Source organism: Pseudochaenichthys georgianus, chromosome 18 (assembly GCF_902827115.2).
Source record: "Pseudochaenichthys georgianus chromosome 18, fPseGeo1.2, whole genome shotgun sequence".
Lineage (NCBI taxonomy): Eukaryota > Metazoa > Chordata > Actinopteri > Perciformes > Channichthyidae > Pseudochaenichthys > Pseudochaenichthys georgianus.
Window position 1 is genome coordinate 10,750,904 of NC_047520.1, and position 27,903 is coordinate 10,778,806.

The 27,903-nt window shown below is 41.2% G+C and overlaps 1 protein-coding gene and 1 long non-coding RNA gene across 2 annotated transcripts; one reads left to right on the forward strand and one right to left on the reverse strand.

The window, feature by feature from the left end:
• The first annotated feature begins 884 nt into the window (after positions 1–884).
• LOC117463911 (uncharacterized) lies at positions 885–18,016 on the forward strand. The gene is made up of 3 exons (XR_004553982.1): positions 885–998; positions 11,088–11,193; positions 17,940–18,016. It is a non-coding gene; the product is annotated as an uncharacterized lncRNA (long non-coding RNA).
• On the reverse strand, positions 6,839–27,708 carry trappc14 (trafficking protein particle complex subunit 14). Its single transcript, XM_034106410.1, has 12 exons — positions 26,830–27,708; positions 25,617–25,700; positions 22,981–23,110; positions 22,774–22,860; positions 22,573–22,693; positions 17,907–18,054; positions 17,081–17,142; positions 14,477–14,649; positions 13,002–13,141; positions 12,339–12,514; positions 11,020–11,184; positions 6,839–9,291 (listed from the first exon to the last, which is right to left on the reverse strand). The coding sequence occupies exons 1-12, from the start codon at positions 27,271–27,273 to the stop codon at positions 9,288–9,290; spliced, it is 1,734 nt and encodes a 577-aa protein (XP_033962301.1). The 5' UTR covers positions 27,274–27,708; the 3' UTR covers positions 6,839–9,287.
• Between the last annotated feature and the right edge of the window lie 195 nt (positions 27,709–27,903).

The following is a 27,903-nucleotide window of genomic DNA, read 5'->3' on the forward strand; positions in this document are numbered from 1 at the left end:
TTCCCTCAACGAGATGGGAAGTAACAGTATGTTTAAATGTCATCACTTACTCCTGCCGTAAAACAATGAGGATGAGAGAGGAACATTAGCTACTTTAAGACAACTTTTATAACATTTCTACAGAAACAACGTTTTTTTTAGAACAAAGTCGACATGCTTCCTTTTTTGTAACTTCATGTTTGTATTGTCTGAAGGCAAGTGTATGTGCATGTCAGTATATATAATATAATAATACTCTTGTGTTGTTGAGGACACAAGTGTTAAATCCATGACTAGATAAAGATACATCACTTTTTAATAGAGAAGCATGGTGTTTTCAGAATTCCTCCATTAGCTTGAATACCACATTGCTAAAAAAAAAAAAAAAAAAAAGTACAATTGTATATCTCTTGACCCAGTGCCAGAGTAAATCTGCAAAGAGGTGATTAACAGGGAGGGCACACAATAAAGCGGTATAAATCAAAAACACATGAACAGCATGACCCGCAATGCGTAAAGACGCACGCCGCTCGCTCAAAGCAACAGCAACATGCAAACCCACTTTGCAACCGCGCATTGAGTGCACGGCGGCTCAAACACCGGTAAACATCAGCGTGCATGAGCTTGTGTGTAAAGTCAAGAATTCACACCACATCAACAGGTTTGCTTGGGCCTTTACACCAGTGGCGCCAGCAGGGGGGGCCATGGCCACCCTGATATATTTGTTGGCCCCCCCACACACACACCGCCTCGCCAGTCACGTATGCATAGTAGTTTATCTGATATTTAACAACAAATACACAGCCAGCGAGTCGCTTGATTTGAGCTTCCAACGCTCATACTGCAGCCCCTCCCTCTCCCTCTGCTACCATGGTAGCACTCTGATACTCGGCGCACCACTCTGATACTCGCGCACCACTCTGACACTGAGAATCGCACAGACAGCAGCAAGTTGCAGCAAAACGTTTCTTTCTACTGACTGGACTGGAGTTGACAAAAATCCACCTGACTTCTAGAAGGTAAGTCGTATACGTTCGTTGCCTGTTAAGCCCCACAACACTTTAGGCTTTAGTGTGTTAGCTTTAGGTAGCAAAAAACGGAGATATGCTTACCTTTAGCTGTTATGCTGATCAAAAATTGTGTTCAATGGCATTAAAACGAGAAACGCTGGAAGACCTGGAAAACAGACTCGGGGCTCAGTAAAGGCTGACTTGACTTCAGGTATAATTCGTCTGTAAACACACTTTAACGCTAACACCTATCCTAGTTAGCGTTAGTTTAGCTTGCTAAGCTAGCGTTAGCTGATGTTGGTAAGGTATGCTGGGCTGGTGTAATGCGTAGGCTACTATTAATCTCTGCTGTGTGTAATGTCAATTTGCAGAAAATGAAGAGAAAGTCAACAGACATCTCTTCTTATTGTAAGAAGAAGATGAGTAAAGGAGAGACAGAGCTGGCAGGGGAGCAGCAGCATAGGGCTAGTGAGGAGATGGCCTTACATGCTAGAAAGTACACGTGGAACTCTGTTTTGTAAAAGTGAAACTAAAACCTAAGTACAGTTTTATTAATATGATTATGACCTTTTTAATCATTTAAAGGGATAGTGGAAATTGAACCCCAAATACTTTTGTTTTAACTTATATACAAGCATAATTACGTACCAAAACAATCACACCTGATTAAAAAAATATAATAATTGCCTTACGCATGTTAGAAGCACTTTATTGCAGCTTCCCCCGTACTTTTTTAGAAACGAAATTATCGATTCAGCCAAACCGGAAGTGAGGAAAACTCAGGAAGACGAAACGATAACAAACAATGGCGTCTATGCAGAATGAACGTGGAAGGGAAAATATACCAGACAAAGAAGAAGGATTGTACGAGGTATCCAGTGATGATAGCGAGTCAGAAACATCCTCTCGGCTTTCCTACGAAAATGTAGTTTTAGGAACTGAATCTGAATCCGGTTCAGTAAGCGACGATGGTGAGAATATTGAGCCAGACGATGGACCATTACGTCCTTATTTGTTCGAGCCCGAGGTGATGGAGTTAGTTCACGGCATGGGCAATGGCGAGGATGACCAGGACCAGGCGCCAGATGATGCACCCCTACGCACAAATAATCTTGACTGGTAGGTCCCTAAGCATAGCTCGCGCTAGGTGCTATATTATATATTGCAAAAGTTGGCATGCATGCACTGTAGGCCTATGGCTATGCCCGAGGATGACTGCATGTAGGGTACATTTCATAACATACCAGGGTCAGGTTCACATAAATTATCTTGTCACATTTATTATTGTATATGTAACAGCCTTATGGGCATTAATCACATGAATAAATTGAAATGAATTGTATACTAGCATGATATACAGCTAGAGCCAATCGGTCTTTTGACGTAGTAGGGTCCTAGTCCTAGGCTAGCCAGGCTGCCTGTCAAGTGTAGGCTGTACTCACAGTACTGTTAGTCTATCATGTCTATATGATGACTGTAGTGTACACATTCGACACTGTGTACCGGATTATCGGATGACGAGGCCTCCGGTCGCCTAATCGACGGGCAATAAATGGCGTTGTACACAATGGTACAGGCTAATGATGCATTAAATCAGCCAGAAAACATAATAAAATACTCACTTCTTATGTATTCCACTTTCAATTTGAGCTAGAGACAGAGGAATCTCTAAACCAGTGGTTCCCAAACTTTTTGTGCCCAAGGCACAGCAAAGGACAAGTAAAAATCTCAAGGCACACCTATTGTGCAAAATAGCCCTTATAACACGTGTTATCACTCATATCATGTAAAATATCTGTATTATGTGCATAATTATTTACTAATGCCAAATAAAATGTGACAAAGACAACTATATTACTCATGAAATATTTATTAACGAAATATTTCAGAAATTAATTTGAAACGTTATCAAATTAGGCTTCATCAAAGCAGCAACACACTCATTTAAACCAGACAGGTCACAACATTAAACATGAGACAAAGGAAACTCAGCACAGAGAACTGTCAATGCAAGGAAGCTGCAGTCCATGGTCCTGAACTACAAATTATAAATGTAACATTTCAGCAGAGATGGGGTCGTTACTAAAAAAAAAGTAATATATTACATATTACTTTAAAAAAAAGTAATATATTACTCTACTTCGTTACTCTCTACATAAAGTAACTCGTTACTTTACTCGCAGGGCCGGCCCGCCCCTCCCTGCAGGCAGATCACGCAGACTGCTAAAGTTTCAAATGTTCTCTTTAGTTCAGTTTCCATTGTCGCATAAGACTGATCCAGATCCTGAATGTTTTCCTATCTGACCGTGGCTGTCCTCTGTCTCCTGCTATCTGTATATTTTGTGCAGTCTATCTCTGCTCACGCTATTGCGTCGGCGTGTTCTCCTGCGTGTTGGCCATGTGTTGCACTGGAACCAGACACCGCAAAGACTTCAGCCGAGCACGTACAATAACTCTCCTTACCAGCAGGCGGCGGGAGTGTGTATTCGTCATTCAAAACAGGCAACAACCGGAAGACAGAGAAGAAGAACAGACTGATATAAACAAACAACAAATAGCGTGTGCGGTAGCGCTCCACCTTAGCATGTGTTATTTGCAGGTGCTTGTTGAGGTTTGACGTGGTGTTTACAGCAGTGGATAACAGCTTCTGGCCTGGACACAGTTTGCACCTCACCGTCACATTCCTGTCTATTCTTCGGACGAACTCAAAGTAGTGGGCATACCTCCACCCCTCGAGAGTTATCGCTGACTCAGCCATGTTTATGCAGCACTGCGCGCGGAGATGTGGACGTGCAAGTCGCGCAGATTACGTACATATAAACCTACAAAGTACTGATATAGTAAATTAAAAAATAATTATTTTTTGTGTAGTTGTATATTGCAATAATAACGTATGGTTGTCACAAAATCCCACGGCACACCCGGACTTGCCTCACGGCACACCAGTGTGCCGCGGCACACCGTTTGGGAACCACTGCTCTAAACAATCGTCAGTAAAATGACAGCAGCACACGACTGCCGAAGTACTCGGGCTTCGGCTCCGTGAAGTTTGCCCGTGTTATCTGAACAAATTTCACCCACTCACCCCGCATGCGTCGAAACCATAGTCGAAACGCCATTCTCTGCATTTGCTGTCGCACTACAGCCATACAAAACACATCTATTCACCATAATAAAGGTCGGCTATTCACATGAAAATTCTATTGAATGTCCGCCATTGTCCTTTGTTTTCGTCGTCACCCGAAGATTCCCGAAGTATTTCGTTTCATTGTGAGGGCGTGGTCGGGAGCAGTAAAATTGAAAATAAAATGAAACTAGGCGCATGAAATAAAAAAAAATTGTTTATTATGCTTATTTTTAATAAAAATACATAAGTTAAACCCAAAATTCGCAGATTTCCACTATCCCTTTAAGTCTTCTACACACTTTAGGTCCAGGGTTTCCGCTAGGATTTTTCCTCGCCGGTCAAATGTCCGAGCAGAATTTGTTTTACCGGACTAATTTGAAACTTACCGGTTATATTTCAATAATAATAATAAGAGTTGTGTAGCAGAGTTTCCGTTAGCATGTAATTACCGGACTATGAGCAGATATGCTTCAGTTTAAAACTCAGTTCACGGGGCTCATTTTTATATTGCTTCAGTTTATAATTGTAACAGATCGAAAAATTCAGATTCATTTTTCAATAAATGATTCCACAAACAACAAACAACATGATTATTACATTCAAACAAACTACTTGTAGTAGATAACATACATTATTCAGAAGTTTACATCAACTTTGAATAATAACACGGGAGAAATGGAGCCTCTCTTTTCTCCTCTCCCTCCCTCTCCCTCCCTCTCTCTCCTGACAGCACGTCAGTTTCTTAAGCAGCTCCTGCAGCGCGCTAAACAGAGGGCGGGGCTTCAGGTGATCCTGCAGAGCTGCGTGTCTCGGTCAGACTCAGCAGCTGATCTGATCTCTCTCTCGCGTCCGGTTACACTTCACTCGCGTTTATGTCCATATCGATCAGATCCAGCTCTCCTGATCGGCCTTTATAGAGAGCACCGATCAAACTATTAAGAGTGAATATCGGCCGATAATGACCGGCGGCCGATCGATCGGAGCCTCCCTAATTATTACCAGACATTTTGACCGGCAGGTTTTGAATTTACCGGTTTTTAATAAATTTTACCAGCTAAAAACCGGTAATTACCGGCTAACGGAAACCCTGTTTAGGTCTGCAGCTGCTTCAAAACGAAACGAGAATCCATGCAGTTTTTCCTCTTCTGTGTTCTGAGGTTATGAGCCGACCATTAGTCAAGTTTGTTTTCATAATGTTCTGTATGCCAATTTTAAAAAAGGGTAACCAGTTTGTTTATAAAGTATATACATTCCAAAACAAATGGAATACAAGCTATATGTATTACTCTCACTACAGTGGCCTAATCTAAAAAAATAGAATGTCTCGTCACCTATTTTCTGTCTAATACTAAAAGGTGGTGTTTTGTATCATTTATAATGTTTTTGAATTTGCTATAAAGGTCAATAATATATGGTGTTTTTGTGTTCAATCACAGTATGTATTTACCATGTTAACTAGCATACATAAAAAACAAAACAATAAATCACCAACACATGTATACATAACACAAAACAAGGTTCTTTTAAATGTTGTTTGAAGTAAAATGTTAACTATCCGTATTATATTCACTTCAGATGAATAGTATCAGAACATGTAAAATAAGAAACCAAAGTATATCAGTAGGTGATTCTCTTTGCCATTGTTTTCATCTAGTCTATACTTTTACAACAATTACATTCTTGGTTTTGGTGGGCCACTCCAAGATTTTCAGTGGCCCCATTTGGCCACCCCTATGAAAGGTTTCTGGAGGCGCCACTGCCTTACACTTGGCCAACTGCAGCAAACAGATCCACACCATAGAGAGCCACACCACATTACGCACCAACAGTGTAGCCTACTCACCGCTCGATGCTAAAGCAGCTGGAGACTCCGTTTCCCTGTTGTATAAAAGTACTTAAAACTCACTGTTTTAAGTTGTTTCCTGATGTCCATTACTTAAAACGTAAAAAGAATTTAAAGCCACAGACTCCAAACTCAGAACAGGTGGCACAGTGTAACGCACGCAAACTTGCTTGCGTGATGTTCTGAATGGCGATTGGTCTAAATGTGGCCTGATCATATATAGTCAGTGGTGTAAAGTAACTAAGTATATTTACTTACGTACTTAAGTACCATTTTGAGATACTTGTGCTTTACTTGAGTATGTCCATTTTTCAGAGGTAAATGGTGTAGGCCTACTTTTACTCAACTACATTCCTTCAGTTACTTCACTGATGATGTTAAATATAATCAAGTGTTAAATCAGACTTTAGTTCCACCTGGAGTAAATCCACAATCTACCCTGCAGTCTACAAAGTACTTCAGACTAGCTGCACCTTCACCAGCTTTGAGAACACTTTGATGATCAATCATTATAAAACATATCATATTTATTATTCTGAATTGGACCAATCTGCACAATGACTACTTTTACTTTTGGTACTTTAAGTATATTTTGATGATAATACTTTTGTACTTTTACTTGAGCAACATTTTGAATGCAGAATACTTGTAACAGAGTATTCCTACACTCTGGTACAATATATGAGTACTTCTCCCACCTCTGTAAATAGTTGACATTGGAGGTGTATGCAGTATATTCTGGGGGGATTTGACTTATTTTCTAACAACATAAAGATTGGAGCATTAAAGTGTAACATTTAAAACAATAATACTTGTGTGGGGGAGGGCAAAGAGGTCAAGGGGGAGGGCCTGGCCACAGAATATCACTCAGAGACAGAGACCTTACCCAGCTAAACTTTATTTACCATGTAGGCAGAAAACGGAAGCTCCAAAACATCGCTTACAAAACAATTAGCTTACTTGCAAACTGAATATGTGACTCTAAGCGATCCAATGTTTTGAGACGAGGTTCAAGATCAGGAGAAACAGTTAGTAGTCATACCAATGATGATGAAAGATGTTGGCGGTCGATAAGTCTAAAATGTGTGTGTAGCTTAAACACTCGCATGACAAAATACACACATTCTTTAACTCAACAACGGACTTGCTTCCCATTAGGTTTTGTTCAGGGACCTCAGAAGAAGATCCTACAACTGTATTGACCCCATGACCTTTTGTCTGTCAACTCCCTGCAACCAACACTTTGGTCAGATGTACAGAACATGTGCTGGGAACATTCATTGTTGTAGAGGATGAACCTTTTTTCACACTAATATACATTAAAGAAACATCTAATAAGCAGAGTACAGCAATGACATTTACACTTTGTACACATGTATGCTCCCCAGAGGATGAACCCTCTCAACATGTATCATCTCTTTAACAACACAGTCAGATGAACCATGGTCTTTCCTCCAAAGATCAGCTGTCTTTGCTTCAAGCACCATTTCTGGTCCTTCTTTACAGCAGATCAGCACGTTGGTCTTTATTGCCAACACGTATCAGCCTCTAGCAGGGCTTTGCTATCCTAATATTAACATCCACTTTGTTACAGATGTAGGTCACATCTGTAAACGAGAAAAAGCTTAAAACTAATGTCATGACAGACTGAATAAATTGGATTTATAAAATTATAGGAATTGGAATCAGTGACAACACTTAATGTTTTAACAACCATTTCTGTTATTATGGTAGTTTTACTGGCTCAACATTTTCTAGTAGTTTCTTAGAAAGTAAGAGATTGAATTTGGTACTGATTATTGGGACGACATTGTTGACTTTTTTTGTCAAACTTTTAGTGAGTCACAGCGGGACAGCTAACAACATTTGAACATAATTCCACACGTAGAAACAATAATGTTTTCAATAATAAATTATAATTCTTTCAGTTTGTCTTGTCAAGATGTTACAACGTCCTTTGAGTAATGTATTCTGCAAACAAACAACTAACATACTGTAAAAGAGTGTGTTTCAAAGCACCCTGGGTGTCTCCTAAAAAGAGAACGATCGGTCTTACGAACAAACTTTCATTTTTCATTTAAGAGTTCTTTAATTAAATGCTGGGGATGTGAATTTTAGGAATGTTAAAAAAACGTGGGAAATTAACTTCACAAAACCCTTTGATGTCAGTTGGACCCTGCGAGCCACACATTATACATGCACGTCAGCTATTGTGTAACAAATGCTGAATTTCAGGGTTCAAACGACTGGATATTGAAACAAGGAGACCACCCTGTGCACCGACAATATACGAAGGGTCAAATAAAAGACAAAAACATACATTTAAAACCTGAGTATTAACACTCCAACTCAACAATAAATATATACAATAACACTTTCATAATTCAGCCAGTGTTAAGACTTGTTTAGAGGTGGATCACACTCATTTAAATACTTTCTCTGGGGAAAGCGGTAAAACAGCCCTTCAATTTTAAGTTAAGATGCCGCTTTCATCCAGTGCACACCTATACCAATAATATATAATGTCAGTAGTCCAGTTAAAGAATTTTAAATCTATGAATATGGATTGTAAGTAGGTAGGTATATCAAGTTTTACATCAGTAGGTTAAGCACAGAAATCGGTTCAGAACATTAGCTTAGCACAAAAACTGGAAATGGCTAGCTGAGCTCTGTCACAATAAATATAAATACACCTTCCTTCAGCTCTCTGATCCACATGGTATATATCTGTAATAGACAAGAGCAGTTATTGTTTGAACCAACAATGGCTTGGTCAAACTGTCCTATTAGGATGCTTCCAACCAAAACCCAGCATACTTTGTTGGCTTTTTGGAAACCAAGTACACCATGAATCCAAAAGAATGCAATCTTACGGTCTCTGTGTGTTATGGCAATAGGTGCATTACACAAACTGTTACGTTTGAAAACAGACTGCTGTGAGCACCCTGCACTCTGTGCTCCCAGACCTGACAATCAATGGCAGGACATCTGGGATTTCCTGATTAGATCCTACAAGAAAACAAGAGCTGCCATGGAAAAACGATCACGGTTGTGTACTATAAAGTATAAATATAAGCAGAATTCACAGGCATAGGATAACCCATTGAGTCAAATGGAATGATAGCTTGAAGGAAATGTAAAAAAAACAAATACATTGAAATGATAAACCAATGAGATGAAGAATTGGTGCGGCTCCACAGAAGGCCAGCAGCATCCCTCCATCACCTTCAGCACCCCCCCTCTCTGCTCCTCGTCATGTCTCCTTCAGAGTCAGCTGCCAGAGTGTCCAACTCTAATGTGTGTCTGCGGTAAGACTCTGCTCTCAGGGTCATCTGAGGGGGAACAGAGTGAAGAATCAAAGTGAAAAAGTAATCATGGTATTAGTGGAAGTTTTGAGTCTTTGAAGCAGATGCCTTTAGCTGCTTTGTCGGCTTTTAAGCAATCCCAAGAACAATGTCCATTATACATGCACTGTTTCCATCATAACTGAGCATTTTACATATGCACGGTTGTGCAGAATATAGCTTGAAGGGGGCAGATCACCCCCTTTTCCTATTATTTACTTATTATTATAAGAGAAAACTTAAGATCTGTTTGTTAAAACCGTGTGTATGTATACTATAAACAAAACACAAAATGTAAGCAAGGGTGAAAGTAGAGTTTAAAAAAAGATTTATTTAATTGTTATAATTTAAATACCCTATTTTCTTGGAATGTAATCCTTCAATGGGTTCTGTGTCCATAAATGGTTGCAATAAGAGTGTTGCATGGGTGGAATACAAGTGTAATAGTGCTTTAATAGGGGTGTATAAGAGTTATAATAAAAGTGTAATATGGTTGTAATGTAGAAAATAGCAATACATATTATTTATATGTGATTGCCCATTTAGGGGTTAATATGTCTAAAAGATAGATGAATAAAGAAAGCAAGGTCATTTTAGACAAGGACGTATCCTGGACGGTTCATTACATACTGTAAACTGAGTTGATGTGACTGTATGTGTGTGGATCTCAGGAAGAATACCAATGCTAATGCTAGTGCTAATGCTAATGGGGATCCTCATGAAGATCCTCCACAAGAGAGAACTGTCTGTTCATGATCGCACTAACAACACTCACACTGACCTCTGCCAGTTATTGAAAATATTCCAACATTACAGAAATATGATACCTTAGATGTTTCTCAATACTTTCCTTTGAGAAATACAAACATGTTTTTCACCAAACCCTGTCATCATTAATCAAAAGAAGCCAACGTTGGAGTAACAGAAGAAATGTACCCATTTTTAGAAACCAGGTTATTAAGAGAAAATGGAAAAAAGTGATTTAGTTCATTTAAATGTTATTGTGATGTAGTTCATGAAAGGTAAAATCATTAAAGGAGGGGTAGGTAAGTTTCAGAAACCGGCTCGAGATACACTTTTTGTTATATTCCATGGAATGCTCTTAACATCCCGATAGCAATGAATATCTTAAGTGCTTTGAAAAAAAATACATTAAAAAAAGTCATCTGTAAAAAGCACGACCAATCATTTTAGCCGGCCCGGCTAAAATAGCTGGATGGCCTACCTGCCTGTCAGCCTTCCATCTGTGCACACACTTATCTCGTGCCCTCATGAGTCATTGCTGGTCATGTGCGCATGTGTGTTGGGGGAGGGGCTCTGTAAGGAAGTGGCAGATTTCTTTCGGCTGCGTATTTTCAAATTCTAGCGCACTCGAGCTGGTTTCTCCAAAATGACCTACCCCACCTTTAAAAGGAAATAATCTGAATCTAAAATCTTTCATTTTGAGAAGCACCAAATTAAAAGTTAAATGTGATGCTGGTTTTAATAGAAAACAATTAAAACAACATAATAGATTAAAGTTATTTATACAAAAATAAGAAGTTAAAGTCCTATTGAAAATAACAAAAAATAGAATACGACAAAAAAAGTATGTTCAAATGTGCACATTGTACTACAATAATATATATATATTACAATATATACATGTACATACAATTCTAATCATCTGTTGTTTTATAAAAAGCATGATAAGCCCTCTCTAAAGCCCTCTCTTACCTGCAGGGCGTGTCTATCATTGGCTCCAGCACCAACACCTTACACTCTCTCTTGGCTATTTTGTCCAGGGAGATGAGGCCGTTTTCAGGGGGCCGGTACAGACCCCTCCCCATTGGAGGTCCTACAGGAGGGGTGATGGCCCGCCGCTCCATCACACTGCCTGACCTGCACAGGGTGAGACACATCATTCACGTCCTGCATCACATGTGTGATGTAAGAGGATCCTTTACCTGAGGAACAGTCAGTAATGAATGACGCACACCATCTCTAGACTTGAAAGACAGACGTTGAAAGCGGCGCACTGCTCTACCCTGACCATGTGATGGTTTAGCACAATTTAAAATAACACAAACATAACAGATGGTAAACAGTGCAGGAAGAGGCAAAAAACAATTGGACTTATCTAAAGACTCTACCTAAACAATGTAAACAAATCTAAATTGTATATAAAACACAAGATCAATACACAAACAATTGCTTGAATTCAATAAAAAGGGCACACTTTAAGAACAACATATTCATACTTAAAATATAAATATAATAACACTGATTTGAATATTAAAACCAGATACCATATATTGGCAAACATTTGTGTTAGGTATTTATTATAGCAATGCAGCGAGGGACAGTTGTTTGCTACGACTGGAAGGCCATTCCACATCTGTATTCCTCTGAAGCAAATGGAACATTGAGATCGAACAGTGAGACATTAGGTTGGTAGAGATGTTATGAAAGTTTGTATTGAAGTGCAAAGGAATGAACCCTTTAACTGAAATGTTTCTGTAAATAAGAACACACATTTGATAAACGTTGATGTCCTAATCTGTAAGAATCTGAAGCCTAAAGGAGCAGATGAGATAAGGGATCTTGTTGCCAGCTCATAGAGTCCTATTGTGTACCAGGAAATGTTGAGTAGACCAAAGTTCTATGATAGGAATGTATAGTAGGGTCTCCAGTTCATAGAAACTTCTGGATGCTTACTTGCATATGTTGGGCAATTTGCACAATTAGCATAAATGTTGTTATTTAGCATAAATACGTTTTGGATTGGTTTTGTGGCTTATTGTTTTACTTGGTGGGCTCATTTTAACGCCAGTTGTAGTATTTAACCTAACTAAGTAATCAACCCAAAATGAATCTAAATCAGCCCACCAAGAGTACAAACATCGCCATTTTCTGGTTAAAACTGCCATGTCAGGAATGGATTCAGGATCCTCAATAACCCCTAAAACCACCCCAAAGTCTTCCAAATCAGCCATGTCATGTTTTTCCCTTGTGCTAATTTAGATATGCAAGTTAGAGTTATTATCGGTCCGTACCTGACGTGGTGGGCTCTGGAGGGCTGCTGGTGGGAGAAGCTGTGGGAGCGGCCCAGGCTCTGTCTCTCCAGCAGCTCTCGGACCCCCGGGCTGGATGATGAGGGAGAGCGAGGCTCCACCGGGGGGGTGGACACCGAGGCTGTGAACTGCAGCTTCAGCTTCATGTGCTGGCTCAGCTACGGAGAGGGGGGGGGGATGGGAGAGCACTTTGAGTATCACTGCTGATTGGGTGAATGAACCCTAACCTACCTTTGTGGCTGTAAATGTTCTACATTGTAGCCTGAGCGTTTATAATGACAATGAAAAGTCTCTCAATATGTTGATACTCACTCAGTGTGATACCTGGGCCTTTTAGATGAACACAAAGCTGATATCCTGATATCCGTATCTCTGAAACCTTAGTAGTTTCTCTCATAAAAGTTGCGTGTTTCCCGGTTTGTTTACACGGGCGAACCAAATAAGCCATGTTTTTCTTTTGAAATGGCTGGTGTTTCGTTTGGAGAAGACGTCTAAGTATTTGATTACTTTGCCGGCCACTACATTGCAGGCACAGCGCTCAATAATTTAACAAATTATTTTAGCAAGTAAATAATATTTTTTGGGACATTTTCCCACGTTAAAAATTACTGAATGAACTAACTAATGTATGAGCAGCAACAGTACCTCGAAGAGTCCGGTGCGGAGGATCTGGAAGGCCACGGTGAAGGAGAGGGTGGAGCCCTTCCTGCACTGACCCAGGTTGTTGAGGGGAGACTGGCACACCACTGCCCCCCCACCATGGTGCTGCTGGCCTCCAAGAGCAGCTGATGAGAGGAGGGACAAATAATATCAGATTCATATAAAAATAACTTGTTGACTCACTGTAAGTTTGATTAAGACTTTGTATAGAGCGTTTTAAATATTAATTATGTACTGTCCTCTCTTTGTAACACTTTGCAATATACAGAGGTGGGAAGAACATTTATTCAAGTGCTATTTTGTCATACTTGTACTTTACTTGAGTGCAACACAGGGTTGCCCAATGGAAAACAGTCTGTTCATACGATATAAAAAAACCTCACTTAGGTCAGTTGGCACCTTAGAGAAGCAAATGTACACTGTATGACAATGACATCGCTGTTTACTCAGATATCATTGTAGTAATACAACCCTACCTTACCAACATACATTAGACCCGTCTGTACAGTTGGAATTCATCACAGCTGGCTTTAACCCCGACACACCCATCCAACACATACAAAGGGTGCAACCTTTTATTTTTTCACGCTGACTGTAGTGAAGATTACACATCTGGACGTTGACCCAGTCATGATCACAGCTGGATCAGGATGTCTCACTTTGCCCTTCACTAATGTAAACAGCCTGTGGTAAGTATGTACTGAACAGATCTCCATTGTAATACCAGTGCCTGAACCATTGTTGACTTTATATTTTGTTTCGCTCCTAAATAGGGAATGGGAACAGCGGTGCATTCTGGGCCATTGCCATCTTTGTAGGATAGCGTCTACTCTATAGCAACAGCAGCAACCGTCAATATAATTCAGCAGTTCACCGTCATCTGTCAGCAGTTTTGCTTTGTAAACGAATAAAGTATGTGCGAAATATGAATGCCCTCACAAAGAGAAGCTCTGGCCGGAGACAGAGGAGCGTTATTAAAAAAGAGAGTTAATTACTGACATCTGTCTGTATGAATTAAGAGAAGAACAATTACTGTTACAAATGTCAGCCCTCTGTGGTGTTTGGAGTCACCTGTCAGCAATTTAAAAATATCAAATATCCAAAGGCCCACGGCATGACATAAAAGTGCCTACCGACCATGTCAAACGTTTAAAGTGACTGAGTTACAGCTACTCCGCTCGCTGTACAGGTTAAGTTAACAGGATGCAGTCGCTTGTATCCTCTAAAGATGGACGACTTGCTGATGATGACGTCACATTGCCATTCCCTATTGTCAAGTAATCAAAAAGGGTTGTATTTCTACAACCATTCAAATTGAATGAAAACTAAAGCAACGACACAATGTCGTTCCCTTCAGGTGTTGTGGTGCAAACTGCTGTGTGTCACTAACCAGCACTAAGCCAGGTGGGACAGGTCTTTTGGTTGGAGGAGTCAAGTCCTGTGTGAGATCTGCTACTCACCGTCAGCATTCCAGATCAGACGGACAGCCAGGAAGTCCTGCAGGTTGTTGAGCAGGGTGTATTTGACCCAGAAGTGCTCCAGAGGCCGGACCGCCCTGGGACAGGAAGCTGTCATCACCAGGCGAGGGCGATCCAGGCGGATGCTAGGCAACGAGTAACAACTAGAGATGTATCTGTAGAGAAAGCAAACTCATATTTCCAATCTGGCCTGTCATAGGACAGCTGTAATTCAGTCTGTATTTTTCCTGCTTTGACATGTCCATAAAATGAATGATTAATGATAGTTTTAATATTTACAAGTTAGGTTGTAGAAGGTAAACTACTCCCGTAGAAAGCCCTTCCTGACAGAAAGAATGTGTGTTATCCAAAACTATGTCCTAGCCGGAGCCACCAGACTCCATTGATAAAAACGTTCATAATGCCTTGCATAATGTACAAGTTTCTGGTCTGCAGCTGTTGACTGAACCCGTACAGCGAGCAGAGTAGCATTCCTTTTCCTCTTTAAACTTTTTTAACATGGTCCATAGGCACTGGTATGTCACTGGCTGTTACAACCAGTGACATAACAATAAACCAAACAAAAAAGGAAACCAAACAAAAAAGGACAATGGGATAACATTTTATAATTTAAACTAACAGGGAAAGAAAGGAGAAGTAGCAAACATCAACAATGATGCTAAATTAAGTCCAATGGCAGCCATCTGCTCAACTAGAGGAACACAAACCACTACACTGGGAATAAGATTCAAAACAGGAAATATGGCAGTGAGTATACGTACATATACTGGGAGATTAATTGTGCATTTTGCTAGCACTAAGTTAGAATAGCATTAGCTGTCTTACATGTGTCCAGATGACTCTATAGTCGTTAAACCAGTTGATCTGAGGGTCCTGTACCCCCCCCCGTTTGTAAACCTGACATGAGCCTCTGAATATTACATATTTTTAAGTAGATACTAACCCCAGTTAGAACCGACATCGGTAACAGTGATAGGTCAGTTTTTCTCTTGATTAATACGGACAGATCATTAATTAACTTTTTCTTTTAAATAACCCTTCTCAGTTTCTGCCTTCTCTTTCTGCATTTATATTTGGCACATAGTTTATACATTTCCAATGCAAAAAGCTGACACGAGACCGCTGGAACCACTGGAAACGCTGTGGTACATATGCCGGGCCTGTAAGTGGCGCTGCAGCCGCCACAAAATACACCAAAAGCAGCGAAGAAGACCCCGCAGCATGGTTGCCATCAGGGCCGGCCCTGACCAATTTGCTGCCCAAGGCAAGATTTTAGCTGGCGCACACAGAAGCTGTATACGTTTTTTGGGAGTTTGATTTATTTTAAATTAACACAAATACAAAATTAGAACCTATAATTGCACACTAAAACCATTATTTCAAAAAAATAACTATTTCATATAAACCTCTGGTTTTGACTGGGGCTGGGGCAGTTCAACTTGATTTTGGGGGGGGGGGGGGGGGGGGTGCCATAGTTTATTGGCGCTGTACGCAATATAGGCGTAGTTCTGTTAGTTTAAGATAATAAGATGTACTTGATCCAAAATCGGGAAATTGTGTTGTTTTGACATTTAAAAGAAATTTTTTTTTTATTTCAAACTTTTTTTTTTTTTCCTCCCCAATTTTCGGCGCCCCCCGATGGGCATTCGCCTATACTGCCTATGCCAAGGGCCAGCCCTGGTTGCCATGGTTGCCCTTCTGTTTATTCTCCGCGGTGGGCGGCGTGTGCTCCTGCTGTAAATCTCTCCGGTAGTCCACCAGCAGATGAAAAACACCCACCTCCCCGCCTCTTCCAAGGGACGAGGGAACCTTGCGGCAGAGTCAACATGTCTGTTAAAGTTTAAATCTTCCGGACAAAATTAGAAAAGTGCAGGTCAGAAGTCTTCTGTGTTATTTATTGAGCATTAAAACTAATTGATAAAGACTCTGTATAATAATATAAGAATAGGTCTTCAGACTCTGGCCTGCTCACCACCCCCCGCACCAAACTGAGAACCTTCGGGGACAGAGCCTTCAGTGTGGCAGCCCCCACCCTCTGGAACTCTCTCCCTGCGGAGATTCGCAACATCCCCACACTGGACGCCTTCAAAGGGCCCTCAAGTCCCATCTGTTCATCAAGGATTTCGGCCCTTAAATCGATCTGTTGTTCTGTCTGTCTGACCTTTGTTTTGTTTTGTTTTGTGTGTGCTCGCCCCAATTCCTGTAAAGCGACCTTGGGTCCCTTGAAAGGCGCTATAGAAATCTCAGTTATTATTATTATTATTATTAATGAACGGAGCCTCTCTTTTCCTCCCCCTCTTCTGAGAGCACAGCAGCTGATCTCTGAGCAGGAGACGCGGGGAGAGGGAGACGTGGGGAGAGGGAGGCGGGGCTATTTCACCGTTATCAGGAAATGAATGTATAGAGGCGTACACACGGAGCCGTTTGGCCCCCCCAGAGCGTTCCACCTTGGGACCCGTTATCGTTTGCGACGTTTCTATCGTTTTGTTACGGCCTCGTGTAAACGAAAGGGCTATACGCAAGAGAAACTATGCGGATACAACCCGTATCGTCCTCGTGTGAACGGGGTCTAAGACAAACAGTTACCTTGTTAAAGGGAGTGTTGGAGTAAACCACTGTAACACAGCCACCAGCGGGACTTCCAAACCCTAGAGAAATACATACAATAAATATATTAAGACATATTAAGAACAACAACAGTTAAAAACACATAAATGAGCCACACTGTTGCACTGGGTGACATGGTTAGCATTAGCATGAACAAACACTAGTTTATCTTTGACTAAATCCAAAAATACTCATTAGAGCAAAAATGTTGATTAATCCGCCACTGAAAATAGTCCCTTCAATACAGTATGTTGTTTACACTACTTCCTTGTGTGACAGGCACTTTTGCATTGTTTCTTGTGGCTTGGCCAAAAAAAGACACTTCTCTCTTCTGTATGTAGAAATCACAATGGTTTGGCTTATTGACAACTAATGTGCTAACAGGTTCTTGCTGTTTTAAATGTTGTCCCGCATGATTGATTGCACTTATTATATGTTGCTTTGGAAAAGGGGGTCAGCTAAATCAAATGTCATAAAGAAGAGAAGAGATAACTTGGCCCTAAAGTGGAAACGTTGAAACTCGATATCTTTTTATTCTTCAAATCTCTTGTGAAAAACACATTATATATCAGGACAAATATTTTAAGGTCCAAAAATAGATTTACCAAAGTAAAATAGAAGATGAATGTATAGTTAGTGTATTAAATGAAATATCTTTGAGTACAAGTGTTTTCTTTTGTTGCTTTCAATAAAAAGAGATTGACAAATGACTTCATATCAAGCTTTCTGAGATGTGTGAAAAATGATCATTGTAAAACTTGTATTAAAGTTGACCAGGAAGAAGCTGCCTCCATCATTTTCTCACCTCACTAGAGTACTCCTCTGCTGTGTCTTGTAGCTGCAGCTGGAACAGGAAGGTCTGTTCTTCAAGGGCGCTGAGCATGCTGGGTAAACGCGATGACCCGCTATCTATCCGACAGAATGAAGCCACGGTGACCTCAGCTGATTGGTGGCTTTAGCATGAAGTGGAAATAAAGAGTATTGACGTCAATAAATAAATAACTCAATATGTTCATGGCAAAGGTTCAGAAATATAGAAAGAGGGGAAGTGAATACAGCTGCAGCAGGAATTTGGAGAGTTTCTATGGATGTTTTTTTTTTTAAATGTCCTCCTTTGCTGAGCCTTACTAGTGCATTGGCTGCTGTAAACCTGTGCACAATACACTCAAGATTAGGGCTGTAAGTGCGTTTATACAGATGATTTCACTCAGATTACACCAACAGTAGTGCTATGATGTTGGATGTCTGCATGTCACTGATATAAATGCAAATTAAGATCCATCTTAATTTGTGTGTGCAACTCGATTTTGACAGGAAAGCAACTGGAGACTTCTAGAATTGTGTGAGTAACATTCTGTCTTTAGACTTCTCTGTTTCAGTGTGTGTACTCTGTATCAATGCTCTGTAGTTGATCTGACTGAAATTGTGATTTTTAATCTCAAAACCGCTACAGTATCTGTCAGGCAGAAACTTGGGACAGGTAATTTGACTGAAACCTTAAAACTGAACTAACTGACTGCTAGGGTTAACTTTGATTTAAACATTTGTAGAATACTAAGAGCTTTATTGAGTAGGTGTAACTGTATTAAGGCTTAAACTCATAACTTTATAACTTAGGGTTTAATGTAATTGACTTAAAAGACAATAACAAGTCAGGAGGAAGGCAGTCTCGATTTCCTTTTGAGGGCCACCAGCTGCAGAGAGTTAACTAATTAAAGGGACGTGGCCCCACAGCTGTGAGAACTCAGCAATCAGGTGTCCATTTTAGGTAGCACTTTCCTGGAGCGTCAGACAGGCTAAGACATTAGAGTCCTGCGGGAGTCACGAGGGAGGCAAATCCTACTTTGATTGAGCTAAGTTTCGCTGGTGTTTTATTTTATTTGGTTGTTTAGCCCCTCATGCTATAATCATGTGTATTTTCCCCATTCCTGTTTATGTGTCTTCTCGCAATTATCACTGGCACCGTGTATCTCGTAATCGATATAACCGGCCTGCTCTCGTCTATCCCACGTGCTCCACTGAGATCCAACATCTAGTTTCAGGTGGCCTGTGGAACTGCCAGTCAGCTGTTCCTAAGGCTGACTTCATCTCTGGCTACGCTTCCCTGCAGACCCTGGATTTCCTTGCTCTCACTGAGACGTGGATTACTCCATCCAACACATCCACCCCAGCAGCTCTCTCCACAGCATATTCCTTCTCCCATACACCCAGACCCACTGGCAGAGGAGGTGGCACTGGTCTCCTGCCCTCTCCCAAATTGAGCTTTTCCCTCTTCAAGCTACCTAACTTCACTCCTTCCACCTTTGAATTCCATGCCGTCACAGTGACCCATCCTATACAATTAACCATTGTTGTTCACTTCTTCATTTCATTCTCTCTACCCCTTTCCAAACATAACAAACTAATCTCTTCTCATCCTGCACCTGTCCGCTGTAACCTCTCCCCCTCTACCTTTGCCTCATCGGTGCTCTCAGCCCTCCCTTCCTCTGACTCGTTCCAACTCCTGCCTCCAAACTCTGCTGCAGAAACTCTCCTCTACTCTCTCATCCTCTCTGGACTCTCTCTGTCCTCTCACATCTCGGCAGGCTCGTCAGTCCCCTCCTGCTCCCTGGCTAAATGATGCACTGCGTGCTAATAGAACCGTCCTTCGGGCAGCAGAGCGGAAACGGTGGAAATCCAAACACCATGACGACCTCCTAACCTATCAGGCTCTCCTCTCCTCTGTCTCTGCTTCGATCTCTCAGACAAAAAGCACTTTCTTTCAAGATAAGATCCAATCTTCCTATTCCAATCCCAAAAAACTATTTTCCATCTTCTCCTCCCTCCTGGATCCCCCCAAAGCCCCTTCCCCCTCCTCCCTTCTGTCAAGCGACTTTGTTAACCACTTTGAAAAAAAGGTTGATGATATTCGCTCTTCTTTTTCTGACTCACCTTTACTCACCGATGGGTCACCAGACCCTCCTTTCACCCACACACTGACCTCCTTTTCCCCTCTCTCTCCAAGTGAGGTTCTTACCCTCATTACTTCTGCCCGTCCTACCACCTGTCCTCTGGACCCTATCCCTTCAAACCTCCTTCAGACTATCGCTCCTGATATTCTACCGTTTCTCACCCATTTCATCAACACTTCTCTAACTTTTGGTCACTTTCCAAACAGTCTCAAGGAGGCAAGAGTAAACCCTCTCCTAAAGAAACCCACTCTCAACCCGTCTGATGTTATAAACTACAGGCCTGTCTCTCTCCTCCCGTTCCTGTCTAAAACACTTGAACGCGCTGTCTTTAAACAACTCTCCTGTTATCTCCATCAGAACAACCTTCTGGATCCGCACCAGTCTGGTTTCAAGGCAGGTCACTCCACAGAAACTGCCCTCCTTGCTGTCACTGAGGAACTGCACACTGCTAAAGCAGCCTCCCTCTCCTCTGTCATCATCCTTTTGGACCTGTCTGCTGCATTCGACACGGTGAACCATCAGATCCTCCTTCGCACTCTCCAAGAACTTGGAGTTTCAGGCTCTGCACTTTCCCTCCTCACCTCATACCTCAAAGACCGCACCTACAGGGTTACTTGGAGAGGGTCTGGGTCCGACCCTTGTCAATTAACTACAGGGGTCCCTCAGGGCTCTGTTCTTGGTCCCCTCCTCTTCTCCTTGTACACAAACTTGCTCGGATCAGTCATTAGCCCGCATGGTTTTTCATACCACTGCTACGCTGACGACACCCAATTAATTCTGTCCTTTCCCCGCTCAGAGACCCAGGTCGTCGCACGCATCTCTGCTTGTCTAGCTGACATCTCTCAGTGGATGTCTGATCATCACCTCAAGCTCAACCTTGACAAGACTGAACTGCTTTTCCTTCCGGGAAAAGATTGTCCCACTCTTGCCCTAACATTCAACATTGGCACCTCTGTTGTTTCCCCGACTCAGACTGCAAGGAATCTGGGTGTGACCCTAGATAACAACCTGTCCTTCACTGCAAACATCGCTGCTACAACCCGTTGCTGCAGATACACGCTTTACAACATCAGGAGGATGCGTCCCCAGCTGACCCAGAAAGCGACGCAGCTTCTGGTCCAGGCTCTCGTAATCTCAGACTACTGCAACTCCCTCCTGGCTGGTCTACCTGCATGTGCCATCCGACCTCTGCAGCTCATCCAGAATGCAGCGGCTCGCCTGGTCTTCAACCTTCCTAAATGTTCCCACACCACGCCGCTCCTCCGCTCCCTCCACTGGCTTCCGATAACTGCTAGAATCCACTTCAAGACAATGGTACTTGCATACCATGCTGCGAATGGATCTGGCCCTTCCTACATCCAGGACATGGTTAAACCGTACACCCCAGCACGTGCACTCCGCTCTGCATCAACCAAACGGCTCGCTGCACCCTCGCAGCGAGGGGGACCCAAGTTCCCATCAGCAGAAACACGTGGGTTTGCTATCCTGGCTCCAAAATGGTGGAATGAGCTCCCCATTGAAGTCAGGACAGCAGAAAGCTTACACACCTTCCGGCGCAGACTGAAAACTCATCTCTTTCGACTCCACTTCGAGCGATAGAACTATTAACAAAGCACTTATATACTAATAAAGGGCTGGCTTATCTAAAGCCAGTTGAGTAGCACTTGAAATGTTTTTGCTCTATGAAGCCTGATGTACTTATATGATTGTTTTCTTCAAGATTGTATTTTGTTGGTCGAACGCACTTATTGTAAGTCGCTTTGGATAAAAGCGTCAGCTAAATGCAATGTAATGTAATCTGATGTTATTGCATAATAGAAAGTCAACCTTTTTTACACCGATTTCATGCATATAGTGACTTAGACTTAATACTAGAGTATGACAATCTTCATAAATAGATTGCTATATGACGACATGCTATATGCTAATGACCAAGATGTGACAATTAATGTATGTATTATGAGTTTTAATGTCAACTATATACTTTAGGTTATCCTTTTTTTTCTTTTTATGATTTGTTGATTGTTATGTAGTTACTTAATGTATTAAAAAGTTCCTTTTGTTATGTATTCCTTGTAACAAAATCATTTCTTAAAATAATAATTTTTAAAAAAGCATGTTTTATATATATAAAACATGTGTAAAACATGCTTTTCATCACTATGTAACACTCGCTCTTCTATCGTCTAGCGCTCCAATACATTGTACATGATAGGCTAAGAGGAGTGACATCTCTAAGCGCCTGACCCATCACAACATAGCCGGCCAGCTAACCAATCAGAGCAGACTGGGCTCTGGTTTCAGACAGAGGGTGAAAAGACAGGCAGTATGAGAAAAATAAAGAGCTTTTTGAACATTAAAGCATGGAGACATGTCCCAGTAGAGACACTACATACTGAACCTGAAAATGAGCAGGACATGTCCTCTTTAACAATCCGTATCTCAGGAAGAGCAACAGTGTAGGGGTATGGACATATGTGTGTTTATCCTAGAGTATACAGTAAGTGCACATGTACTCACCATACATTGTCCACTATGAGAACTGAACCATCTGGCATCATGGGGAGGTAGGAGGAGTTATAGTTGGGAACGATCTTCACATCTCTGACACACACCTCATCCTGAGAGCTGCAGTTCAACACTGTAGAGAGAGGGGGGGAGAAGAGTTATCACAGGTGGTGTCTTCGAAGATCTGTGTGTGAGTGTGTGATTGTTGTCTACCTTTAAGGAGAGTCAGGTGTTTTCCAGAGACAGCCATGTACTGACACTGCACACTGGGAGGTGGTAGAACATTCATGATGGTGCTGACTGGGAATAGAAATAAGAAACAGAAAAAATAAACAAGCACATTTAGTATGCCATTCCTCAGAATTAAAAGTCCCAAGTTTAAGACCACAGAACTCTTTGAGTTGAGTCTGGTGTGCTTACCCTGCGCCTTGAAGGTGCTGAGGTCCTGTCTGAAGGTGTGTAGTGGGCTCTTGAGCTGTAGAAGGGTCAGGTAACCATGTTCCCTCACCTCCACTTTCTCATCCTCATGACACCACACAGTCACTACGATCTGACAAAAACACAAAGTAAAAGTTATATATGTGCTGTTTATATTTATTTGGCTTCATAATAAGTTAGTCTAAGATGGTGTTTGTTTAAAAACCAGCCTGATTCACAAATATATATCCTCCCACGCAGGCTACGGGAGTCACGGATAATATGTACAGGGTTACATTATCAGGTTACAAACGAAACATAACTGTATTCCCTTACTGTTACATACACAAATATGTAATCAGATTACTGGTACTTTTATTTTTTAATGGGGATTATTAGCATCATTACAATTTTATAATGCGCTTTATAATAAAGAATGATATATTATAGGCAGACGTACTGTCTGAATTTTCTTTTTGCTTTTTAATTAGTCTACTTTTTATTCTTTAAAAAAAAAATGTAATTCAGTAGCAGGACACCTGATTTATTGAACAAACTTACTGTGTTTGCTTTTAATTCATGTGTTAAACTAAAACAGCATTTGTATACTATACTTACCTATCTTAAAATATAAGATGACATATTTTATCCTAAATATCTTGGTTTCTTCTTTTCTAAGGTCATATTGTTATATTAACTTCTGTGTATGATCTTCAATACACTTAAGTTAAAAACATCTTATTGATATTTATTTTCTCTTGTTTTTATCTGCATTGCATTTGATATTGAGGTAATACAAAAACAGAAAGTAATCAGGTATCAGTACTTTTATATTGTGATACTCAGATTAGGTCAATGATTACCTTTTTTTACCAGTACTAGTTATTATAACGGGTTACAATTTTAAAGGGGAAAGGAAACACCAATTACAGTTATAATATTCCGGTAGTTTATTCATTTTACAATGGATATTGATCGTAATATTTATTGTATATGATATTACTCGCCAAAAGAAAATTAATTATCCGCCGGCCGGGTGGGGAATTCCGGGAACAGGCCGCCGCCATTAGGGGAGTCCCAAATGGTGACGTCACTGGCTGTGTTTTCGCTCCACCAGAAGTCAACACAACGTAGCAGATATGGCAGCGATGGAGGAATTTTGCAATGAGATCGACGTTTTGAACGATGAATTTGACTATTCGTCGGGAGATGACATTGATGTGGAAGCATCTACAGTTACCAGGCATCCCATGGCCTATGCTTATGAACCGATTCGGTCGAATAGAGTGGCATACGATCCGGAATAAAAAAATTTAAAAAAACACAATGCTAACAGTGAGCCTCTGAATTAGCCCCGAGCGAAAATGCTAACCTATTACTGCACCGAAAATCACTCCTAGCTCCCTTAGCTTACTTATCCTAGCCGCACATCCAACACATCGTTTATGATCGCAAGGAGACACAGAATCTAACGGTGCCCACCTCAACACTGAAAGATACAAACTCGCGAGGTTATCCACAAAAACGTACATCAAAACAAGTGGCGCTAGGTACTAACATACGCCAGGCTAACGGCTTACCTTCCTCATTGTCTGGTCTAAACTGGTCTTCAATGGCATTACAACGATAAAAACGATGATGTAGTTAATCCATAGGTTAATATCCAATGGGGCTGTGTCCCCTTTGAAATGTTCTGATAATCTATAAGCAATACAACTGCAATTCCGTTATCTGCTGTCCGCTCTGTGCTCCGTGCGCTCTGGGTCCTGCAATACCATCCATCAATAGCAATACTAGCCTTTTTAGGGCTGTTTTCGACAGATGAGCGTGTGTATGCCAGTTTAATTAGTTGAGCTATAGAACACCCCCAATTCTCTATTGTGCGTCATAATAATAGCTACCATTTAGTTTGGACGCGATTGCGTTAATTAATAAGGTCACACTGTGTCAGTAAATACATGTGTGAGCTAGTAATCTGGTAGTGCTGCAATATTTACCTCTCTCTCGGCAGCTGAAGCAACTCGTTTGGTGGCTCGAACTTCACGTTTGTTGACACTGTCATTGTCTTGCGCGGCCGACGTGCTGGGACGGTCGGTGTTCCCGACTGCATACGTTGAGAAATCGAATATTGTGGGAACAGATCCTGGCTTCAAATCCAATGTTTTGTATTGAACCAGGCATCCAGACTGGACTTTGAGCAGCTTCTCATCCTTTAGTGGCAGCCTATGGAAATGTACTTCTTCCTTCTTTGTATAAATCCATTTGTGCAGCCTGGGGCAATACAATAAACTCCTGACGACGACCGTTTTCTTGTAATGTAAACTACTGGTGCATTGCACGCCATGTTGTTTGTTATTGAGCTTTGGCCCAGGAAGCCGTACACAGTCAGTGACGTCACTGGAAAAGTCCCGGAGCAATGGAAGCGCCCATGGTCATTAGGCACGTATTTCAAAAAGTAAATTCGCGTATCTCGATCGTTTACATTGGAAATAGACTAGATAAATACATTTCCTAATGGTAATATTGTCGCATGGAAAGCAGTTTGAAAAGTGTTTCCATTTCCCTTTAAGTAACCCTCCTAACCCTGCTCCCACAGTACGTACGGCCATGTCGTCCCAGTATTTGTTTGTGCATCTCACCTTGGCTTTAAGCGTGTTGGCTGGCAGCTTGTCCAAAGAGACGGTGAGAGAGAAGACAACCTGGTCATCCAAAACCAGAGCGGACTGCAGAGGACAAGATGTTGGAGGGGTAGGAAATGACAATTTGTGAAATAAATTAGCACAGTGTTCATTAACAAACAACTAGAAGTTCAACTACGTTTTAGTGAACTACAATGATAGGCCATATAAATAAAGGGATGCTGTTTTACCATAACCTCTGTACTGTAATTGAGCACCAAATGCCAAATGTTCTGTTTTGTATAAACACAAGATTCTGCCCTGACAAGTAATAATAGGTCAATTTTGTTTTATTGAGACCAGAAATATAGGTGTTAATGTCGTGAAAAAAGGCTCAAATATAAGACTGTTTTAGTTTTTAAGTTGAAGAGTAAGGCAACAGGCACATTTTAGATCAGAACATGCCCAGTTTTTGAGAGTACCAAAAGTTCACATTTTTGTCTGAGCCATTACTGTGGTGCACAGGTTGTGTATGTCGTATACAGTACGTCCCTGTCTTCAGCCTATCAGGCACACGGGTAGAGACTGAAGCTGGTTTACAGCCCCTGGAGACTTCACTGTCAGGTCTCAACACATCTGCAGCACAATGATTATTGCAACAGACAGAAATAACTGTCTGCTTTGTCTCATGAAATCAAGCAGAACAATAAAGGTCATGGTATAAATAACTTTGGTTTGGTTTCCCCTTAATTCAGTAAATAGGTATAGGTTACTTCCTGTTACACTGAAGGTATGAGAGTGGGTTTCTAATGGGAAGTAGAGAGTTAGGGAAGTTATCCAGGTGTCCTTTTTATGTACAAATATATACTACATAATATATATTACATAATAAATGTAGAGGAGTAAAAGTACACTATTTACCTCTGAATTGTAGTGGAGTAAAAGTAAAAAGAAGCAAACTATGTAAATACTCTGTAAAGTACAACTATCTCAAAATTGTACTTAAGTACAGTACATGAGTAAATGTACTTAGTTACTTTACACCACTGGAAATAGGTAAAGGTGACTTCCTGTTACACTGAAGGTACGGGAGTATACTGAGAAGCAATTAGTTCAATGTTAACGGATGTTATCAAGTCGTTCTCTCCATCATATTAACAGTCAGTGTTAACTACTTTGATAACAGTAATTCCCCTTTATTCACACTTTCTTTATCCTACTTTTCCCTTCTTACCTGCACCGGTTCCCCACACTGTCGCCCATCTCTGGCCGAGCTGTTGTGAGTGAGATGCGGGGTGCACTGTATGAAGGTCCGGGTACTGTCCGGTCTCTTTCCTCCAGACTCCCTCTCCTCCCCGGGCTCCTCTTCCCCGCTGTCCCCGCTGCAGGTGCTCTGGATGTCGGGCTGGTACTCGCTGGGTCTCTGCACACGGCTCTCTGCGACGCACACACTCGCCTGAGCTGACAGTGAACTCACCATCTCCTTCCACGGTAAAACCCCGGAGCTGTCATCCTTCCCCGCCGCCTTCCGGGACCGCAGTACCAGCAGGAACTGCACCACCTCCCCGAGGTAGACGTGCTTTCTCCGCGGGACAGTAGTGTACTCCGCCGGGTCTGACATAGTGGATATTGGAGCGGCAGGGAAATACATGAAGTACTCGCATTGGGACTCCATCATTAAAGAACCTAACCATATGCTGCCGTGTAAACAAGGCGAGGTTCCACGTTCATGTAGCCCGTATGTCCGTGTGTCAGAAATTAAATAAAACACAACGCAAGTAACGGAATTAAAGTAACGTTCAAACCATTCATATCCATTTTTGTTCCGTGGAGCTTCCGTTTACCGAGTAGCAATACAAACAGCAGGACGGCTAATCGAAACAGAGCTTTTTCCAGACCATACTAATCAATCACCTGAAGGTAGATCACAGAGCCAAACATATTCAAATACAGTCAAACCAGGGCTTTATTATGATATTACCATGAGTGGAAAAACATCTTCCAGTAAAAATAATTTATAGCAATGAAAAAAAGTATTACATTTAAAATAATACTGAAGAAAAGACTATATAAGTTGGCCTTTAATCAGATCTTGTGTTATCAAAGTTGGTAAAGGTGCAGCTAGTTTGAATGAGTTTGTAGACTGCAGGGTAGCTTGTGAATTTACTCCAGGTGGAACTAAAGTCTGATTTAAGAGTTGATCATTAATCAAAATCTGTAAAGTAACTAAAGCTATTAAATACATGTAGTGGAGTAAAAGTACATGATTTACATCACATTTTTACTTAAGTACATAACTTGCGTAAAT